Source organism: Lactuca virosa, chromosome 5, assembly GCF_052849685.1.
Source record: "Lactuca virosa cultivar CGN04683 chromosome 5, Lactuca_virosa_CGN04683_v6, whole genome shotgun sequence".
Taxonomy (NCBI): domain Eukaryota; kingdom Viridiplantae; phylum Streptophyta; class Magnoliopsida; order Asterales; family Asteraceae; genus Lactuca; species Lactuca virosa.
In genome coordinates this window covers 53282713-53292542 of record NC_136430.1, presented here as the reverse complement: position 1 = coordinate 53292542, position 9830 = coordinate 53282713, and the positions used below count along the sequence as shown (strand labels likewise).

General features: G+C 32.5%; 2 protein-coding genes across 2 annotated transcripts; one reads left to right on the top strand and one right to left on the bottom strand.

Moving 5' to 3' along the window:
- Positions 1-285: 285 nt before the first annotated feature.
- LOC145111256 (uncharacterized) lies at positions 286-1203 on the bottom strand. The gene is made up of 2 exons (XM_079047552.1): positions 1113-1203; positions 286-989 (listed from the first exon to the last, which is right to left on the bottom strand). Exons 1-2 carry the CDS (start codon positions 1201-1203, stop codon positions 286-288), a joined length of 795 nt encoding a protein of 264 aa, XP_078903678.1.
- A 2686-nt stretch (positions 1204-3889) lies between these two features.
- On the top strand, positions 3890-5378 carry LOC145115868 (wall-associated receptor kinase galacturonan-binding protein). Its single transcript, XM_079052225.1, has 3 exons — positions 3890-4776; positions 4915-4965; positions 5069-5378. Exons 1-3 carry the CDS (start codon positions 3963-3965, stop codon positions 5116-5118), a joined length of 915 nt encoding a protein of 304 aa, XP_078908351.1. The 5' UTR covers positions 3890-3962; the 3' UTR covers positions 5119-5378.
- Positions 5379-9830: the final 4452 nt, after the last annotated feature.

Below are 9830 nucleotides of genomic sequence, written 5' to 3'. Positions count from 1 at the left end.
TATACTTCTCCAAAATTGAAGGATATACAAACTCAATTAACGAACCTATAGGATCATCTAGATCATTAATGAGAATATCATCCGGAATATCGACAATCGTTTCACCGTCGTTCGGACCACCGAGTTTGCCTAATCCTATATCCAATAGCCAATTTGCAAAATCTCTTATTTTTTCTATATCAGATTGATCCCTTCCAACTGTTAGCCTCATGTTTTTTGTTAATCTATGGACTTTGCAATGTTGCCACAAATATGAAGAACTCAAAGAAGCATTACAATGTTCTGTCAACTGCTACCCGGAACAACAGGTAGAATCTGTCTGAAATCTTCTCCAAAGACAATAACTTTCCCTCCAAGCAGAATATTTGAGATGCTTGAATTTCCACACCTTAATACATCTTTCAAAGTTCGATCTAAAACTTCAAATGCATGCTTATGTGCCATAGGTGCTTCATCCGAAATTATTAAAGAGGTTTTTCTTAATAAGCTAGCCAACTCACCATTTGTATTTATTTTACAAAAAGAATCATATGTAAGTTCAAATGGAAGTATAAATCGAGAGTGTGTTGTTCTACCATCGGGCAATAATAACGAAGCAATACCACTTGAAGCAACATTTAAAACAATATTACCATCAGATCTAATTGCTCCAAATATTGTCTTCCATAAAAACGTTTTACCCGTTCCACCATAACCATTAACGAAGAAGACACCTCCTTTATTTTCTTTAACAACACTCATGATGTTAAGGAAAATGTTACGTTGCTCATCTGTTAATGCAAGAAACATGCGATCAAAGTCATTCTTTATAACGGGAATTTCGTAATCTAGCTCCTCGGTGATAAGTCGATTGTTTGAAGAAGAAACAGATTCAACATCTGGGTAAGGCATCTTTGTGAACTTTTTGAGAATGGAGTTGTTTCGAAGTAAAATTTGTTCTATTTCGAACAAAGGTAAGTTCTTAAGTTCATCTCCACCGAGTGATAAGTCTGCACCATAAATATTAAATTATTTATAAAATATAAAATACGATATTTAATAATTATTTAATGGGTATTGAATAATAAAAAGAATTTATTTTAAATATAAATTAAGAAAAAAAAAATTAATACCTGGAGACTTGAACCTTTGTCGTTGGTTATATAGAATTCCACCTGCCAAATATTCCCATGTATTTTCCCAAACGACCTCTAGTTTAGACATACTATTACACATCAACAATGTAGCAAATAAGAAGCGTAGATAAAAACCAGATCCAGAATGACTTGCTTCTTGAATTGCATCGATTTATTCCTTGTCATCATCTAATAGCCCGAGTGCATAACAAGCATCTCTAAAAGAAGAATGTGTTTCACCATTTACCGTGCGAATTTCATCAAATGACGTCGGACCTTTAACTTTATTTAAAGGAATCCTTAAGAAATATGTTTCACCAAGATTAGGTGAAACCGAATGAATTCTACCAATGGCTTTTCCTACTTTCCTTCGCTTCCAAAACCGACCATTTAATATCCAAATAAATTTTGTAGGAAATTCAACAAATGTAAGTTCCCGTGCTTCATTATCAATTGCATTACAATCCATCCAAGATGTGAACTTTGAAGCAGCAACAGAAGGTTTGTCCAGAACATCGTCAATATCATCGTCTTCGCCATATAAAATCTGCTGTTGATTAAGAAGATCAAAAGGTAGTCTGACCACCGAAGGATACCTGCAATGAACATCATATTTAAAAATTCTCCATGATGCTTCACATGCTGATAAGTATCTACAATTGTAATATTCAACTATTTCATCGACCACATCATTATTTTCACATTCATTGTTGGCTCGTACAACAGCAACTGTAGCAATATCAGGACCCTTGTTTATGTATTTAAACAAATACTTTATAGTATAACAGAAAGTTACAGAAATTGGTCATTAAAATATAATGAAATAGTATAAATTTTCCCAAAATAAATATACAAAGAGGTTTAAAATTAAAAAACCAAAATAACCTTATAAAAATTAAAATCGCAGCATTAATTATATGACAATGAAATTATTCTATCATATCAATGAAATTATTCAATAAAGGTTTCCTAATAGGATATGACATATGATTCATTCTTAAAGTAGATTGCTATAACCGACAGGAAGGGGTGGGGGGGGGGGGGAACATGCAAATTTACGAATTTGCCCTCCTTTTGATAAGTTTATTAAGAGGTGTGTAGCCTCAACAGTTAGAGAGCATGACAGTTAGTAGGAACGAAAGAAGCCATTAATAAACATACATTGATATTTTTTGTATCAGAGGGGCGATTTCTATAATCTGACAGTCATACAAGGATTGTTTCTAGAAATGTTAATATCGCATCATTAATTATATGTAGCAAACAAAGACTGTCAAAATACTTTCCAGACTAAAGAAATTTCAATCGACACATACGAACCAATTAGCAACTTGATTTATTGAATCCCTTATGTTAAAACATAGTAAACAGAAAAAACTGATGCTCTATCCTCTACAACTAAACCAATTAGCAACTTGATTTATTGAATCCCTTATGTTAAAACATAGTAAATAGATAAAACTGAGAATGATTGAAGAAGAAGACACCTTTTTGTTATTAAGACATGAAAGAAGATTGAAGAAGAATAGCGTTTGCAAAGAAATCTCAGAAGCAGAATCATGGATACAAAAGCGTATAGATCGTATAGTCGTATATATTTTGGTATGTATTTATTTACAGCAGATTTTTTGGGATTTAATCACTGGAAATAAATCAATTTCCAATTACAGAAAACAAACTTTCATATTTTATCGGATATCACCGATTTGAATTTTGAATTACCGATTTTGAATATTATTTGCATATTTATATTTATTGCCTCTATGTCTATATTAATTGTGTATAGGAGTTGAAGGCCATCTACGTAAATTCAGTTGACTAAAAGAAGCGGGAAAATATAATTATGGGGAGCTTGGAGATTGACACGTGGCGAATTAGTACTTATTTATTAGATTAGGGGATATATATATATATATATATATATATATATATATATATATATATATATATATATATATATATATATATATATATATATATATATAAGGGTCAAAAAAGACTTTTCAAAATTGATGGGATCAAACCACAATAAAAATAGGCCAAGGTGACTATATGTCAATTTTTAAAGTCAATGGATGTAACCAAAGAAATCAACCAAACGCATGTCCAAATTTTCAATTTTCTCTAAAAGCAAATGTGTTAAATTTTGGTAAAAGAACTAATTACACTACTCAATATTAATCCATTTTTTTATAATAATAATAAAAGGAGCGTGTATGCATTAAACTTTTGACCAGTTTCATTTTTAGTTATTCTTTGTTTTATCTATTTGATATGTTGCAAGTAAAACGTAAACATATCTTAAATGGACACATTTATAAAAAAAATGTTCAGAATTGGATCCTTCAAAAATTAACAAAGAAATTGAAGTCAATGTAGTTTATGCAATTCTAAAATTACCATAAACATCAATTATATCACAGTAATGGTTTGTTTCTAACAAATATATTTAACGTTCTACTCTAAAATACCAGACTAATTATTCCATCTACAAATTGCACAAACTCTAAAATACTAGACTAATTATTCCATCTACAAATTGCATAATCAAGTTTTCTATTCATCAAAACAAACCATTCGTACCAATTTATGCTCTAAAAGCATACTAAAGCAAAAAAAAAAAGAAAAATACAAAAGTTGGGCTGGGCCAAAACATTAAAATAACACAAAAAGTTCATAGAATAGTAAACAATGCACGAAGATTCTTCATTACGAAGACCTTGACAGCATTAAAGCAAAACACTTTCAACCATCACAAGCAAAGCATCCCACTCAGTTGTTACTTCAATTCCTAGATCCATACGCTCACTTCGAGTCATATGTATCTTGTTACTTACCTCTCTCACCATGGCTAAACTTAGGTCCATCATTTTGTTTATCTTATTACATGTCTTTGTGTATAGGGTAGGTGCATCTCATGTATGTCGATCCTATTGTGGCAACATAACTATAGATTACCCGTTTGCTCTCCGGTCCGGATGCGGTCATTCAGGTTTCAGAGACCTTTTGTTTTGCATCAACGATGTCCTTATGTTTCACATTAGCTCGGGCTCATATAGGGTTCTAAACATCGACTATGCGTATCGGTCCATGACTTTACATGATCCACATTTGTCCACATGTGACTCCATCGTGCTAGGAGGTAGGGGAAATGGGTTTGTAGTGGAGCATTGGCGGGCCCCATACCTAAATCCAACCGCAGATAATGTGTTCATGTTATTGGGTTGTTCGACCCAATCACCACTCTTCCAAGGATTCCCAACTGGGAACCATGTACCATGTAGAAATGTCTCAGGTATGGGTTGTGAGGAGTATTATGGTTGTCAAGGTTGGATGGATCTTGGGCTAGCCCGTATGGGCTTGGCTTATGGGTCAGGGCCACCTATTTGTTGTGCATTACCCTTTGATGCAATCAAAAGTGTGAATCTTAGTAAACTAGAGTGCCAAGGGTATAGTAGTGCATACACCTTGGCACCTCTACGAGTAAGTGGTCCCTCTGAGTGGACTTATGGAATACGAGTCAAGTATGATGTGGAGGTAAGTAATGATTCATTTTGTAAAGCGTGTGAGGCAACAGGTGGGTCTTGTGGACATGATGTGGAACATTTTGGAGAATTATGTATGTGTGGGAGTTGGAATTCTACCTCAAATTGTGATACAAGTAAATCTCTTTTACTTTGATTCATTAAAAAACTTTAGTAAAATTACATATTTTTGTCGATCTATAGAAGTCTCAGTGTGTTATATGTAAAATTTTCAAATTTCACTATATAATATAAAGTTCATATGTTTTGTGCAGTTATGAAATTATCGGTCGGGGGAGCCTCGTTGCCAAGGGACAAGTTATTAGGTTATTATAATTACTTTTCATTTGAATACTATGAAAATAATGTTATAAGACCTATTTATCTCACTTTTCACATGATGATTTTGTCGAATTCTATATTTTACAGGATTACTGATTGTCATATCTACCTTCTGGTTAACATCTTTTCGAATGTGAAATGTCTTTTCCATCGCAAATCTATACTTTGAGGAGGAAGAAAATGCATACACAACTTGAAAAGATGCCAAATGTGTTCTTCAATGTTCATTTAAAGGAGGCCTATATGTAGGCTAAATATAGAAAAAGTAAGTGTGCCTAATTGAATGGGAGTTTCTTATTTAAGTATATTGAGTGAAGTTTTGTTTGAGAATGTCATTGTATTTGTTTTGGACTTTTCACTTTTAACGTTATTAGAGGAAACATAGGATTTTGATGAATCTTTTTATACATAACTATGAATATAGAAGATATTAAATTATTTAGATGTGCCAGCATATCAAAATGGGGTCGACAAATGAAATGATAATGTTTGGTTCACGTTAAAAAAACAAATTTCTGCTTCAAGATCTAAGTTGCACATTTAAAACACCATTCCGAAGCAATGATCTAGTCATTTAAGTTGGATAATTTAACTTAAACAACATTTGCATAATATAATTTTTTTTAACTTACTTACAATATATCGACAGTTTGAAAATAATAAACCGATTAAATACCCAATATATTTAATTTGTGAAAACAATGGAGTTCTAGACTTCTAGTATCGTTTCAACCTGACCCACACATGGAGATGAACCAAATTCAAAAATATACGAGATAAGTGTTAGAATAGGATAAGGCTATAAGGGTTTGTAGACCTTATAAGATGGTCACTATTAGTGTTTCTAGGTTTAATCTCAAATTGCAAACTTGTGTATAAGAGAACTTCTTCATGTCCATGTACGTAATGTCATATCGTTACATGGACCAAACCATAGGTGTTCTTGTGCTTGTTTACTTCTATATTTTCAAAGTTTCTTCCAAACAAACTTGATAGATCATGTGGTACAATACAACAAGCAATAAGAGGAATTTAATAGTTTGATTGTCTTTGTCATGTAATTAGAAAAAGCCTTTGGCAGTTCCTTGGATTTAAATAAAAAGTGAACCCTTGTCGATCAAAAAAAAAAAAATAACACAATTAAATAGTAAATGAAATGAGTAATAGTGAGAGGTATTTTAAATAGCATATCCGACTATATAGTGAAGGTCGTATATTATGTTTCGCGTGCATTAGGTTGAGATTGAAAGTGATATCATTAAAAAAAATGTGGTACTAATACCTAGTGAATTAATTAACTGATGTATTGATTCGGTCATCCGACTAATTTTTTTTTATGATGATTACGTATTTATATTCCAATTGTCCATCTCCGAAATAACATAATGTTTCCGAACTCATTTTTAAGCCTGTTTGAAATATCAACTTGGGTAAAACACAAAAACTATGAAAATAGAGCGAATAAGTAAAAATAATACCTGTATTTCCATATTCCAGTGAGTTTTATATAGATTTGGAGAAAGTTCGGAACAAACTATGGACAAACAAAGGTAAAACATTTTCAATGAAGGCTCTTAAATATCGGGGAGTGCATTTTTCTATTTTGCAACTTACTTTATTAGTTGCGAGTATGATAACTATTTCCGCTATTTTTCTAAAAACTTATCAAAATATTAAATATAATTTTGAAATGTGATTAGAGGCGGATTCAATATATAGCACGGGGTAGAACGAGCTATCCTTCAAATTTCCCGTCAAATGTCAATGTAGTGAAAATTCGTCGAAAATCCGCCACGAATCTGTTGGCAAACCATCACAAAGTCTGATAATTGTAAATTTAATGTAAATTTGTCTGTTTATCGACGATTTTGTGACGCGACCTACCTTCGGAAATGAGGTTTTTTTTTTGTTTTTTGTTTTTTGTGTTTTTATCCTAGCAGCACAACCCTAAAAATTTTGTGAACCCTCTTATGTTCTTTATGGTTCGCCACTAAATCATTATCAATTTTATCCCTGTTATTATGTATTCCTACTATCCAAATAATTCCTATTATCCAAATAATTAAACATCTTGCCACTAAAGTAGCGTGTCTACAGCTATGAAAGTACAAGAGATATGAAGACGACTGGGAAGTTGGCATGGTCCATAAATCATGAAGATATTATAATGATATGAGACCATAGTTTAAGGAATAAACATGTTTCAACAATTGATAGTGATTTCTCATCAAATGTATCAATCACTATAAAAACTATTATTTTTATTAAATGTTAAATGTTCATGAAAAATATATTTTGATTTCACTATATATATATATATATATATATATATATATATATATATATATATATATATATATATATATATTAAATGAGATAAGTTTTGATACATAAAATAAATAGTTTTCTTAAAAACGGCAACGAAATCATTTATAAAATAACTAGTTTATTTTAGACACTTTTAAACCAAAACCATAAGGATCATTTTGCATAGGTTAAAATGATATAAAACAACCATAAGATGTTTAAGAATGACAATTTTTGGAGCCTTTGAACTCAATCGGTTTTGGGGAATCAGTACAAGAAATGCGGGAATTAGCGTGACGCCTGTCGCTGCAAAAAATAGGGGTTGTCGCCGCTAAAAGTATTAGCGGCGACATGTCGCTGCAAAATGGTCGTCGTTAATGCTTCGTCGCTAATGCCCAGTTTGTCGCCACTAATACAAAATCGTCGCCGCTATTGGTGTGTTGCCGCTAATAACCACCTGTCGCCGCTAAAACACCATCGCCGCTAATACTGCTATGTCGCCGCTAAAGGCGACGCCGCAAAAACAATTTTCATTTTTTTTTGTTTATTTAACATTAAAATTATAAAAAACAATATAACATTTATAAAATCTGGTACAATTTTATAGAAATATTAACCCATACACAACCAAAAACAATATAACATTTATAAAATATTAATCCATACAACAACCTAAAGTATTATTCCAAACAACACATTTCATAAAATCCTAAAATTGCTACTCGTCGTCATCACTCTCATCATTTCCTTCATTATTATTTGGTGGTAGCAATGAGCGAAACTACTCTTCTAATGCAGCAGAACATGTCGGGTCCTTTAGTATCGTTTGAAGCATTTCAAACTACAAAAAAAAACAAAATATATTACCAACATATCATAATAGCATTAAACTTTCCAAAAATTACCAAAATAAAAATACCAATATATTTAACTATAACCAACATAACATTATAGCATTCTACTTTCCAAAAATTACCAAACTACAAAATATCAACATATCAAACCATAACCAACATATCATTATAGCATTCTACTTTCCAAAAATTACCAAACTACAAAATATCAACATATCAAACCATAACCAACATATCATTATAACATTCTACTTTCCAAAAATTACCAAACTACAAAATATCAACATATCAAACCATAACCAACATATCATTATAGCATTCTACTTTCCAAAAATTACCAAACTACAAAATATCAACATATCAAACCATAACCAACATATCATTATAGCATTCTACTTTCCATTATAGCATTGTACTATATACTAAATAAACAATTACCTGTGATTGTGGTGGTTCTTGTGTCATCGGTTGTTCCTGATCGTACATAGACACAACGGTAGGAGGTTTACGCCCAATGCCTCTGATATGTCCGCGTCGAACACCCAATATTCTTTCAAAACATTCTCTTATATCACTTGGTGTTAGACCGCTTGGTGTAGAAGAAGCTTGGGTTTGTTGATTGATCTCCTGGAGTAAAACATTCTGTATTTTCAAAAAATAATAAACATCATAAACATTATATTACTAAATACCCTTGACGATATAAACACCTGTATGAAAATACAAATTAACCACTTACGTATTGTTGCTCGACTGCAGGACTATAAAATACCCACTTGCGATTGGAATTAGCCTTACGGAATGCATCGATTCGAGTGATATCCTATTTAACATAAAAAATTAGATTAATTATACTTTAAATAAACATTTAAATATATCATAATTACTTCTTTGAAACATGCATTGATGTACGAGCTCGACCCCCCTCTGTTTACAACTAGTTAAGGAAAGGAAGGCAACTCGTCGAGTCTGAGGGATGACTCCACGAGTAGGAGCGGATTTTGGGTCGCGGGTTAAGTGACCTACTCGACGAGTTGGTCTGGGTTTGGGAAACCCTAAATTTGGACTTATGTACCCTATTTAAGCATCCTATTCTCCTCCCATCAGCCTCATTCTCAGCCCCCAGATCCAAAACCCTAAATCTCGAAACCCTAGTGCATCCTTGAGCTTGTGAGCTTGTTTTTGATGGTTTTGTGTGTTCTTGAGAAACTAGAAGAAGAAGAAGGACCTAAAAGGTTCAGGGAGAAGATTGTAGATCCAACAACACCATCTTATTTCCATCATTTTCTGGTAATCAAGTCTTTAACTTGGCTTATGGTTTCCTAGATCTATTTATGTCCATTTTTATGAGGATTTTGGTCCATGAAGTTTGATCTATGGGACATAGACGTCCCAAGTAAAGATCCTTTCAGATCTGGAGTCCCTAAGGGTGGATAAGGCATAAAGGTGCAAACTTTATGCCATTGGAAACCCCCATGCAAGCTTTAAGAGGTTGTTATCGTCTTTTAAGCTTAGAAGGCCATGTATGGATGAAAAGGTGATGGGATGTCAAGTCCACCAAGCAAATTACACCCTTTGTTTTCAAATAAAACGTAATATAATGGTAAAAAGGGGTATCGATCCTCGGGGAAATGGTTGTATTCAATCACCAATGCAATCTAAAAGAACTATTGTAAATAAACTAACTA

Coding starts and splice junctions, on each gene's coding strand:
- LOC145111256 (XM_079047552.1), bottom strand. CDS start 1,203: ATGTCTAAACTAGAGGTCGTTTGGGAAAATACATGGGAATATTTGGCA. Junction 990..1,112: donor ACAAAGGTTCAAGTCTCCAG/GTATTAATTTTT, acceptor TTTATGGTGCAG/ACTTATCACTCGGTGGAGAT.
- LOC145115868 (XM_079052225.1), top strand. CDS start 3,963: ATGGCTAAACTTAGGTCCATCATTTTGTTTATCTTATTACATGTCTTT. Junction 4,777..4,914: donor TACCTCAAATTGTGATACAA/GTAAATCTCTTT, acceptor TGTTTTGTGCAG/TTATGAAATTATCGGTCGGG. Junction 4,966..5,068: donor GCCAAGGGACAAGTTATTAG/GTTATTATAATT, acceptor TATATTTTACAG/GATTACTGATTGTCATATCT.